We start from the raw sequence: 12,411 nt of genomic DNA on the forward strand, positions 1-12,411 counted from the left end.
ATTGAAATACGCTCGTGCAGGAATGCTCGGAAACGAGTTCGGCCTCGGCTCGGCATCGCGAAATACGCGAGCTACCAGCCGCCATTTCCGTTCCAGCAGCCACGCGAAAAAGAAGTCGCGCCCGTTCCACGAATTCTCCTCTTCCTCGACTCTTCGATTTCCACGGAAAGCTATTTGCCCGTTCCAAGTTTATTATTTCGATTCGAGACGTCGGCGATCACTCACCTGCGATCCAGTGCTCGTCGCCGATCGTATATAGATCTTTACGGCCGGTTTCGCCCTCTCGCCGCGCTACCGTCGATCGATGATTTCGATTCAAACGCTCAAACTTCTGTAATTCTTATGCATATATATTTCTGTTCATATTCATACGTATATTCATATTTATATTCGTACCTGTATTTATATATATAATCGTATTTATATTTGCATTTATATGTATGTATATATTAATTATGTACACGTTTTATACAAAAATGTTCTCGCGCCTTTATACATAACTCTGTATAGATATCTTTTCGCCCTACGAACATCCAACGATAACGCAATTCGTGCTCGGTATAATACAATTTTTCAGTTTGACGAGCATCCGCGTTCGACGACGCGTACGCGCCTCGATCAGAATACCCTCGACGAATTCGACGAAGCTGCGCGCGATTCCCGATTCGCTCGATCGCGAATTTGATTCGAGGAGCGCTCGGGGCCATCGCGAGCCCGTATCGGTTCCGCAGATTCCGATCGAGACGCGTCGCTCCCTCGCTATGAGTTATGTGTTCACTGTACGCGTGTATGTGTCTATGTGTTGTGTCGTGTGTTGTACGCGTGTGTCGCTTTTAAGAAACGATCGCTGCTTAAAAATATTAGAAATATCCCATATACCCCTAAGTGGTTCTCTAAGTAACTAGCTCGACATTGCCACATTTATCGTAAACGTAGTATTCAAATATTTTGTTTCTCTTAAACGATCCGTCGTCCTTTTCCTCGTACAACCCTATACAACGCACCGTGTCCAGGTATATCGTACAGTATTTATAGAGTAAAAAAAGCACCGTCTCGAAAAAACCGGATTTTAGTTTTCACGTACATGTACATATAATAGGTATATCACATTGCGTTCGCCGAGTACTCCTCGCCTATCGTTTCCCGCCGATCTTCGTTTTCCCGCGACCGATTTACTCGGAGACCGACCGACGAGCGACTCCGTACGTCCGCGAAAGAAAAATATATTTGTCCGCGCGTCGTCGCCCCGTCTCCGAATGGCTCCTCGCCGGTTCGCTTCCGATCGAGAAAACGCCCTCTCGCAAATACATCCTGCTCGATCCGTCGCTAAGAAACGCGCACAGTGGACCTATCGCGTGTCAAACGCAGTGAAAAGATATTTTATTTCAATTTTCCGTAACAAGTGTTCGATAAATCAATCGCAAGATTTGCCATTTTCCAGCAAGTAAAGTTAAAATTTGGCGTCCAACACCCCACTGTGCCACGTTTCGAGATAAGATTTGGCCAAGGAAACGGACGCTTCCGTGGTCGGCGAAAGCTCGACGGAGGATCGACGCGACGCTCTCCGACGTTCGAGGAAAACCGCGGTTGTTCGCGACACCGGAAGCGAGCAGAAGTTCGTTCAACAGCCGACGAATAAAAGCTCCGTGCAAATCGGTTACCGGAGATAAACTTTCGTTCCTTTCGATTCAAATTTTTATCGAACGCGTAACGGCACTAGGAGTTGGATCGTATCTTTTGTTCGTCGTTCGAAATCTTCGTCCACGCAAGAATTTTGCCCGCCTCCGCGCTGAAAAACGGCAAATTCGAACGCGTTCGCGCGCAAGAAACGGAAAATCGTCGTGGTCACGCTTTCGCGACGCAAATTGGCCGTTTCCGAAAGCCGTGTTTTTCGTGTTTTGCTTTCGAGTGAAAGGGAAGGAGAGGACAGAAAACGAAAATCAGAGCAAAGATGGCGGCTAACGTCGAAGCTGCCGCGACTCGTCCAATGTGCGCGAACCTCGCGATCCTCGAGGAGAACCTAAAAGCAGGGCTTGAAAACTCTTACAATATAGGTTTTAGGTTCTTGGGACAGCCACCAAGAACTTTTATTCCGAATAACTGTTGCAAAGAACCTACATTTCAGAGTGTATCTATTTCAGTTCTATAACCTTTTAAACTTCATATAAGACCTGAATCTATTCGCGAACAAATAAGTTGAAAATATATGATAAACATTAGTGGTACAATCCTTCGTTTTTAAGATAAGTGAAATCGAAAATTTGTCGAATACCAGATACGATTTGTCCGACGTGTCTGCCCATTGCTCGCTATTTCTACTTGTGCCGAAAACTTTAACTTAAACTCTACTTTGACTTGTAGATTCTACGTAACAGTTCAGAGTAGAAGTTCTTCGTGGCAATTTCGACCAGAACATTTATTTAACGGTTTGAAACAATTATGTTCGAGGTTTTTTCAAGCTCTGCCTAGAAGATCGGCTCGCAGACTTTGCCGACGTTTGAATTTCGCGCAGTGCTCGACGAGGGAACCGAGAAGAACGATACTTTCTAAGCCTAAGCGACGCTGGGCGAATTTGACGCATATTACATATAACGCATTTTTGGATGAATCGTTTTTGTTCTTGGTACGCGCGGTTAACGAGAACTAAGGCGTAAGGTTGAGGGAAGTTCAGGATTAGAGCCTAGAATGGAGAATATCCTAAGTCTCGTACGCAGTGATCGTCGCAGAAAAGAATACAATCCTTTAATAAATAACAGGCAGAAAACAAACGCGCAAAATTAACTTAATCTTTACGTTTCTTATCTGTACGCATACCATACGATTTCCTTTTCCTCGAAGAACAATAAATAAAATTCTTGCGGCCGAGAATGACGCGTTTGCAGAACTCTTTCGCGCCTTTTTTCAATTTTACGTTTATAACAACAATGATAATAATAATGATAGCAACCGGTAGCAACGTTTCGCATTCAGATTCACGGAGAAGGCGTTGCTCGATTCGAACCGGAGACGAGCATAATTTTATTCGTTCTGTACTTTACGTTCATTTCAACGAGTAATGTTTACCTTCGACTCTTCGTTCGAAGTTTGATCCCGAACAAAAATTTGCTCGTCTCTGTCCTTTGAGGCGGGAGAGAAATAGAGGAGAAAAGAAATTCTTAGGAACGCGGGCACGTACGGCGGAGAACGAAACGTCAAAACGAATGACTAAGAGTTTCGGCATGACTCGACTAACGGCAATTACTCGACGCGAAGATCGATGGGAGATACCGATGGAAGATCTACCAGATCCCCCGCCGTTGATTACAAATGCTAATTTATGATTTCTTCGCGCCGAGTACTTCGGAGTCTCGTTCTCTCTCTTCCCTTCGCGTTGACTCCTCGTTTTCATTTTTTCTCGTTTCTGTCGTCGGCCGTTCGAACGAATCTCGCAAATGTGTGAAATAAAAGCGCGACGAAACCGAGTTACTCCGATCCGAACTTCGTTTCCCGTCTGTTCGGTTCGATCGTTCAGGAATTCAACCCTTTGCGCTTCAATGTTTCGATATATGGCTCGACTTGATAATTCAAGACAACTCTGGCGCAATTAAGAATTTTGAAGGTTTCGCGTCGAGGAACAATTTGGAAGATTCCTGTTGAGAAGTGCAAAGGGTTGAGCGCGGTTTGAAAAGTCAGGCGGCCTCGATTGTTCGGTCAAGCAACGTCTTCATCGCGTCTTTGGTTCATCCCCCATTCTTTTCTGCTCTGGCGTGTTCCCTCGAGACGCTCGGCGTCTCCTCCACGTTTCACCGTGGCCCTCGCGAGAGACGCTCCGCGTCGTTGATGATCGCGTTCGGATCCACTCCGCCCCGTCGAGAATCGAATAATAATTTTCCGTTGCGCGTCGATCGTGCTCGTAAGATAGCCCCGACGCCGACGTCTCGTTTCTCGAAGGCAGCCGTCGGCGTCGCGCGAGTTCGACGAAAAGGGATAATCCGTGGCTCTCGGAGTTTCTAATATCGAACGACGCGTCCCCGTTTCGTTCGGCCCGAAAGTTCTCTGGCATCCAAGCTTCGTTCGTCCAGTCGATTCCCGCGCGTCGCGACGAGACAAGAAAAATTTAAGCTCGCATTTCGGATGAAATCGCACAGTAATTGACATCGACCCTCTGCTGCGTGAATTTCAGAAAGAGGACTAAATAATAAGGAAAAAGTATCGGGCACGTTGTACGATGGAGCGTTAAGGGGGTGTTCTTCGAAAAAGTCGATCGTTCTTTTGTTTTCAATTTGTAAATTTAATCTGGGCAACGCTTCGCGCTAGAATACTCCTTTAAGAGGAAATGATCGGCAGTCCGAGCAATTGCTTAAAACAACTATCGAAAGGGGTGTTTAGTAGCTCCGTTCGAGCATCGTTCTCTCCGATTAGTTCGTTCTTCTCGATCGCCTAGTTCGTTTGTTCCCTTAGTCGCGCGCGTCGCGAGTCCTGGGCGATCGCTCGCGATCCAGCACGTGGGAAAATTGTGAAAACATCGGTTCAAAGTCGATTTTTCTAACGCGTCGTCAACGACGTTTTCGCGGTATCCCGTCGAAGGGTGAAGGAATCGTTGGTTCCGGTCGAGGGACGGGCAAAAGAGTCCTTCGCGCGGATCGTGCGAGCGTTACCGAGCGGGACTCGACTGCGCGTGGCTCGAATCGAGCGTTTCGCTCGACGATCGAAACTTGGTTGGACCACGGGACGAGACGGGAAGCGACAGTATTACGCGGAAGCTAGCTGTCGCCAGACAGAATGTCACATCGTGGACATGTACGGCCAGTTGAAGCTGCTACCGCTCAACAGCATGTCCCTGATCAACGTCTCGATCGGCGTTTTCCCGACCAGTCTAACGAAGAACAGCTGTTCGATCACTTGCGAGGACACCGTTCTTAAAGATGGTAGCCGTAGGAGCAGCTTGCCGAACCTCGTCGGCTGGTTCGGGTACTGAGTCCTGCAGTATTCTTCCAGGGCGCACTGAGACTTCTCCTGAAGGGACTCGATGTGCGCCACGTCCGACAATCCGCAAGCATCTGCAAAGGAAACGCCAAAAGAGCCTCGTTAGTCCAGCTGCTCGAATAAATGGACGAGTCGATATACGATGAAGCGAGTTAAGATAGAACGTGCAGGAAGTATACGATAGGCGTAGTAAATATTCAGTTAAGGAGTGTGTGAAGTGATTCGTGAAACAGCAGAAATTACTAGCTACGCATTAAGCCTCGTTTAAAGGAGATTAATACGTCGCAGTAAGAATTTACATTTTCTCACATACGATTAATACAGTTAGAGTTGCCATAAATTGTGCGATAATGATGTTACGGTTGAGTATACAGATTAATTAATTCAAGGATTCGTGGGCAGCTTGAAAAGCTATTTAGTATTGTGCATTGAAAATAGACGGGTCGCGCCAGTAATTCCGTGCTTCTTTTTTTTAATGAAATTAGATCGATGGATCTGCAAACACGATCGTAATCGTGATCAATGATTGCAATAGGATCATCCATCTTGCAGAAAACATATCGAAGAAATTTCTTCTGCCCCCATCCATCAAAGTTTGCGTCACTGTTAGGCTAGTTAGATGTAACTGCAGTTAGTATTATTTCCGTCCGTCATAGCTTATACGAGATCTAACGATCTGGAATCTAATCAATCTGGACCTTCGCGAATTAATGGTTCATTTTATAATGATAGTTTGCATCGTTTCTTTGGAGTAATCTGTGGATCGTCCCAGTTAAAACCTGTCTTGAATATTTTCTAAAGATACATTATTGCGCGATAATAATAATATTCGTATAATGCTTGAACGTCGAAATGTAGTTTTAGAACAACAAGATCGTCTGCTTTGAATTGCTCGGGAGTATTCTCATGAATTCGCTGGCTAGATTAATGAGATCCGCCCTTTCCCCCAGGCCAATTATACGTAGAACTAAACATGGCCATAGCGACCCTAGCAATGGAATCTGCTGCCTCGCAAACAACCATAGTCGCAGGGTAGATCTTTTCTAATTAAAAAGAATCCTTTCGATAGAGCACTCGAATAAGATATGTATAATTTTTGGACCGATCGCGGCGATAATGAGATCGTGGTCGACAAGGTCGATCGACGGGGGAAAGTTGAATCTACGTTACGAATGTCACGGTTAGAAGGATCGTAATCAAGGCTCGCGGAAAGAGTCGTCGGCAGGAGCATTTTAAGGGGCGGACGGGGTTGCCGCAAAAATCGCCCTCGGGCGAGCAGACACGCAGTGGAATGAGACTCGACTCGACTCGACTCTGACTCTGACTCCTGGAGCCGTTGGAATGCGTGCCAACTAGAGAGACGCTGCAAATGTCGGACTAATCATGCGGGGTGTCCCTGCCGCGCGAAACCTTCTACCTTCGCTTTATCCGTCACCATTGTTTTGCAACCCCCGCCGCGGAACATTCGTCGCCACCCTTTCTTTCACGGCATCGACACGCTCGAACTGTCGCCTCGGCCCGTGGAAACCACCACGGCCGATCGAACTTGGCTACCAGAACCGATCGACTCCGCGATCTCGAACTCCGAAGTTCCCCGCGCTTTTCTCATTACCTCTCGAGCGCTCTATCGATGATATATCGAGCTGCTCGTTAGCGAGAAAGGGAAAACACCTCGGCGAACGATCGCTTTACGGTTCTTAACGCGCCAGGTTGCTCGTAAAATAGATTATAGTTTTTAGACGTTGCTCGTAAATACGATCGCGTCTCGATTCCTTGAAAAATCACTCACTAAATACGAAACTGCGGTAGATTGTTCGGTTTTGTTGCGTTATCTGCGAAACGTCCGTTCTCCGTTGGTTGTTGGAAGCCAGCGAGCGTTCCCTCGGCGATTGTTCGTACCCGATCGACGGAGCTTCCTCTCGAAACCCCCCCACGTGGACGTAGAGGTCTCTTTGGGAATGCAAATCGCATTATTTCCATACGTACGCGTAATGGGCCATTACGCGCACGTGGCGACCGCAAAGGAATTCGACGATAGCTCCTATCGCGACGTAGTCCAACCGCACGCGCGACATCCAATGTGACTCCGCGCATTGTCCGATCTCTGGCTCCATAGATCCCCCTCGATAAACCTTGTCATCGGCGCCGTACGATCGATGGAGTCGTTATGCTAATTCCAAGTTAATTTTTTCACTTTTTAAACCGTCGCGTTCGATTCACGACGACTTTCGACGTCGACGATTCTCATCGGTCGGTTCGATCGTGCCCAGAACCAGATACGTACGTATTAGTTTCATTTACGATCGAGGAGGGTTCAATTAAAGCAAACCGCAAGGAATCCGCCAACGCGCGACCAATAAACAAACCGTCGGATTGGCTCTCCGATGTCGTCAGCGCCAATTCACCGCATCAATTCGAATAATGCCGTTGAGTGGCGTCTCTGCTCCTCGACCCCTTTCCTCTTCGCCACTCGATCACGATTTCTCCTACCCCGTTCCGTGCGCGTTAACCGGCTAAATGCCCTGGCGCCTCGTTGACCAACGTCACCGTGAATTAACCGATTTTAAACTCCAAAGACTCTTTCTCCTTCTGCCTTGTTCCCCCCCGAGACCCCCCACCTCTCTTGGTCGTTCCGACAATTAACCCGCGAGCGAACGCGCTGCGCACATTTCTCTCAAGTTATTTATAGACGTGTCATCGAACGACGGTGGACGTTTCGTTGAAAGTTGTCGCGATCTACGGGGAACCTTATCGCGGGAACGCAAAGATCAGCGAAATTATTGCATGGAAATCGTAGCAACCGAGAAAATTGCTTCCGAGGAACGTACGAAATGTCGCGATCGTGTTTATACCACCTGTCTTGGAGTTCGGTGCACGCGTTCACTTCGCGTTGGAAGAATCGCGGCGCGATTCGAAGGAAAGTTCTTCGAATCGTCCCTCGTTTCCTCGGCAACTCGGGGGATAGAGGTCGTTAATGCGAGTCGGTCGTTACGAGATGCGAATTAAGTACGGTAAATTATAGTTTGCGTGGCTCGCGTATCCCGCTCCGAAGAGCCGTTATCCGCCGCGATCTCGCACACGGACGATCCTAATGAACTTCGCCTCCTCGTCGAGCGCTTCTTCCGTCGGACGTTTTTCGCCGTCTCGCCCCGATCCGTCACCTGTTTTCCGACCGACGGAATTTTTCACGCAACCGTCTATATCTTCGTCTTGAGTGTTGCATAATTCGCCAGGTTAATTTCACTTCGAGGCGAGCATCGTCCAATTCTTGTAAATTAATGATACGCTAAAAAGTGTGCCCGCAGACAGGCTTTCCTGTATGGAAATTCAGACAGGCACCATCGAAATTGCTCGAGGTGGGAGAGGAAATTGTTTAGGGTGGTAAAAGTTATCGCGTAGACAGAAACGAATAGAAGAAGGTCCGGTAAGGAAAGGGGGGTGGCAGAGAGCAAATGAAGGGATAGAGAGAGTAAAGTGAGAGGAAAGAAGAGGCGAGAGAAGAGAAAGACAGTGGCAGGGATTCTTTCATGCCCTTCGGAAACGTCATATAGCTGTCGGGTGCCGCGGAGGCAATATTTCACGCCGGTAGGTCCGCCTGTCCTCCTGCCCCCTCTTCGTTCCTACACTTTTGAAGGAGTTTTTACGGAGTCTCTCGATCTTTAATCACAGCTCGACCTTCCATTGTCAGTGACGTCACCTCCGACTCCGAAAGGGTGTTCGGGGGATGCTTTGTGTCGAGCTGTGCCGATCCCTCTCCGCGTCATTTGTCTCTGGATGCCTTATTTGTACGCGCATACAGTGAAACGCGTCGCGGTCGCAAAGGAGACGGCAAGATGGAAAGATGGAAAACGGAAAGCCGGGTCCCGGCGATATCACACCGGCGCGGCGCGGTCGCGAGAATGCCTAGATGAACGAGCGGATAAGCGAGCGGATCGAGCCACGCCGGGAACAAACCAAAGAGAAAAAGTAGTCGAAAAGCGGAAAGATAGAAGGCGAACCGGGGAAAAGGAGAAAAAGGGACGAGCCAGACACCAAGACCGGGTGAACGAGTCTACGCGTAATTCTGCACCGCGATACGGATCACGCTGGTTAATGGGTTCCGATGACGTTTCGAATATTTTTACCAACCGCGAGAAACGCGAAAACGCACGCTGCACGCCAACCAACGGGTTCTCCGATCGACAGAGTCGAAATAAAATTAAAACTACGAAAGATAATCTGGTGCTCGTCGGGATTACCTCGAACAGAAGGTTTTTTAAACTGTTGTCAACACGGTGTAGTAATCCGTTGACTTAACGTTGAAAATCTGGAAATAACGGGGCATAATTTTGATGGTAGGGTCGTGAAACCCACGAGTCGCAAAAATTTTCATGAATCTTCACGAGCGTACGGTTCTTAAGACGTTTCTTGCTCGCGAGGAGAATCGTTTCATCGATTCGTAAACCCGGCGGATTATCGCGAGAGGACGTAAGCCGAACGTAATATGGAACGCTCGGTTATACGAACGAAGAAAGAACCCGGGTATCGATCGTGTCTCGGAACAAAGTTGTCTAAATATTCAACCAAGTTTTCATCGTCGAGGTAGACGAGCGTGCAATCCACGACGATATTTTCGATGAACGATTCCGATATCGTTCGTGGTGAAATATGAAGGTACCATCGTTCACGAACCGCACAAATGCTGGCTGTTGGTTCAGGTGCTCGTTGTCTCGCAAGTCTGACCAAACGTTTGACTCTAGAATGAAAAAATGTAAAAACAGGAGAGAGCCTCTGTCGATGTTTTACGTATTAGATGTTATTGTTCTTCACGCGTGTTCTTGGCTCGTAATGGCTCGTCCAAGTTGGAACAGGAGTTGACTAATGAGTTAATTAGAAAGCAAATCAATGACAGCGGTTTGAGATTGACCGAATTACAAAATCAGGTTACAGATGCTGTTAGAAAACATAAGAGGAAAGGAACTAAAAACAAAACTAATGAACGTTGGGGTACCAATTAGAAGAGAAAGGCGCTAGAAACACATAACGGAAGCGACACGTGAAATAATGAAACGTGATTTATCTAACGCAAAGCAATTCCGTGCTAACTTCTTCGAATATTGCTTTTCGAATATTATTATTTAGACGAGATTTGTATATTTGCATTATTTGAATGATGGGAATCCCGGGGATGCATTTAAATAGCACACCTGTCATCGACTGATTCGGGTCGCGCGTAATCGTTGCGGTTAGTGAAATCGAGGATCCTTAGAGGATGATTAATAATCTGCATGCATGTAAACACAGGTACATATGCAGTAGCTCGTTCGCGATTAGTATGTGGTAGGGCATGATATCGTTGCTTTCGGTCGAAAAATGGACACTTTCTTTTATGGTTGTTATACTCCGTTAAACGTACTTCGTATCAATAATATAATGATTTATCGAACCGATTGGCTGGCATATTATCGTTGGACGAAACGATTGCTGACGTAACTCTTCGCGCAGGGCACCAGCCACGAGATAACTCGTGGACAACAGATCATCAACTACGAAATAACTCATAGGCGGCAGTTAACGTGTTAGTAATGTATATCTATAATTCCCTCGTTTGCCGATAGGTCATATTTCACCGTTAGATGCTAGCTCGCAAATGAGGCTTCGAAGTGTAAAATTATGGTGTAGTGGGTTTCGCAATTACTGGCAAACCTGGAACGGTTTCTAACTGTAAATTAAGCCAAACGAAAATTGGACTCGCGTTGTTTTGCTCTACAGTCGTATCGGTCTTCGGATAAAATGCTGTCAGAATACTTTCGGATCTAGTAGAAAGCGTTAAACCCGATCAGCCGCTAGTGCAATGTTCCATCGCAAGTTCTTACAAGTATCCGACAAAATATTCATATGATAATTTTTGGTTGCGTAAAAGTAACCGAAGCGTCGAGGTGACCAGGCGTGAAATAAATAAATAAAATCGACGAGAACGTCGAGGCGTGGAAGAGAAGAAAGAGCTGTGCTCGAGGGGTACGGACCCGTCTGGTTCGCAGCGAAAGGCACGGTTGTTGGGCCCTAAGGTTCGACGCCTAACCCGAGTGCCCTAATGGGATTGGCATTGTCGTCGTTAACATGACAATATAAGTCCTAAACGGTCCGCTTATAGGTGTAGCTATAGGTAGCAGCTACGGGGCACGTATGTCGATTAAATGCGTGTCGCGTTGTGGCCCGATGCGTACCAGCGATAGGGACGAGGCGTCTCGTCTCCAAATACGAGCCTTGTTATGATAATCGTTGCTCGCGCCCCCGTCTCTGTGTACAGAGCACCCATTATGCCCGCGAGAAACCGCCTGCTCTGTTCTCTGTTCTCTATTCTCACCTCGCCCCTGTCTTCGGAGGGATACACGAGTACCTCGCGCCTCTCCAACGAGAATACCGCCCCTCTTCTACCTCGATGACCTGGATATTGTCCGAAATTCGAGACTAATAACGTTTTAACTTCCAACTTTAAGCGAGATTGCGTTCGTTTCGAGACCAGTAATTAGCAAAGAAATGAACGCGATTCACGGTGATAAAATTCGTAAAAGATAATCGTATCTGACCGACGGGACAAGCGGGAAGCCAATTTCGAAAACCGACGGGGCAATTTTCGAGGCACCAAAGCGATATCCAGCCGAATTACGAATCGAACGAGCAGAGTTTCGTTTACGCGACGCTATAGCGGATCGCGGACGGCTCCTGGGGCGCGGGTTGTTCGCCGCGGAACGAGTCTCGACGTTTTCGCGAAGCTGTCCGACGTCGTCTACGGTCGTTATCTTGAGCGCCGTCCAGAAGGAAGTTCGAGGCGCCATCGCGTACATCAAACTTATAATTACCGTCACCGGAGTGCTTTCACCGAGGAACGCCGCGTCCCGGGGACTCCTCGTTCGATCGGAGTCCGGCAATTAAACAGTCGGACGACGAAGAAAACGCGCGACAGCGCGATCGATCGACGACCGCCGGATGCTTTAATTCGGTCATGAATCGATTATCCTTCGAGATGGCCGGATGCTCCAAGGAACGACGAGTTGACGCTTCGGATAATATTAACACGCCGGACAGCCTACATATGTGTATATATTATTTAACAGTGGATTTATGGACATTATTGCAAATCTAGTTTCGTGGATCTAGCGTGAAATAAAAGAGAGTTAGGAATTGATGAGGTATACCGTGAACAGTTGACCTACTGTGTCGGAAAGAGAGGGTTTAGCTGAATTAAATGCAACCTGCTTAGCGCGTTGAGAAAAGTTACGGCAGTCGGTGAAAGGCTAAAGTTGTGTAATTTAGCAATTAACAGGTTGCGATCAATCGTGTTAAACGCTTTTGAGAAATTCAGCGTAGTAATGCATGCGCGACTCGCAATCACAGAGGACATTATCAGCCGCGTGCAATAACATTTACGTAGAACCGTTGCAGCGCCGCGACAGTTATGAAACC

At 47.3% G+C, this 12,411-nt stretch overlaps 1 protein-coding gene across 2 annotated transcripts in view; it reads right to left on the reverse strand.

The window, feature by feature from the left end:
- Positions 1-373: 373 nt before the first annotated feature.
- Positions 374-12,411, reverse strand: part of LOC122399428 (COUP transcription factor 2) — an 89,163-nt gene continuing 77,125 nt past the window's right edge. The window contains exon 5 of one of the 2 annotated variants that reach the window (XM_043400107.1): positions 374-5,039. In XM_043400107.1, coding sequence (XP_043256042.1) covers positions 4,856-5,039 — 184 coding nt within the window. In that variant the 3' untranslated portion in view covers positions 374-4,855. The remainder of the gene's footprint in view (positions 5,040-12,411) is intronic. The other variant, XM_043400106.1, reaches the window with a different exon arrangement.

Source organism: Colletes gigas, unplaced genomic scaffold (genome assembly GCF_013123115.1).
Source record: "Colletes gigas isolate AHSC1104 unplaced genomic scaffold, ASM1312311v1 Colletes_gigas_Sc00013, whole genome shotgun sequence".
In the NCBI taxonomy this organism is placed as follows: domain Eukaryota; kingdom Metazoa; phylum Arthropoda; class Insecta; order Hymenoptera; family Colletidae; genus Colletes; species Colletes gigas.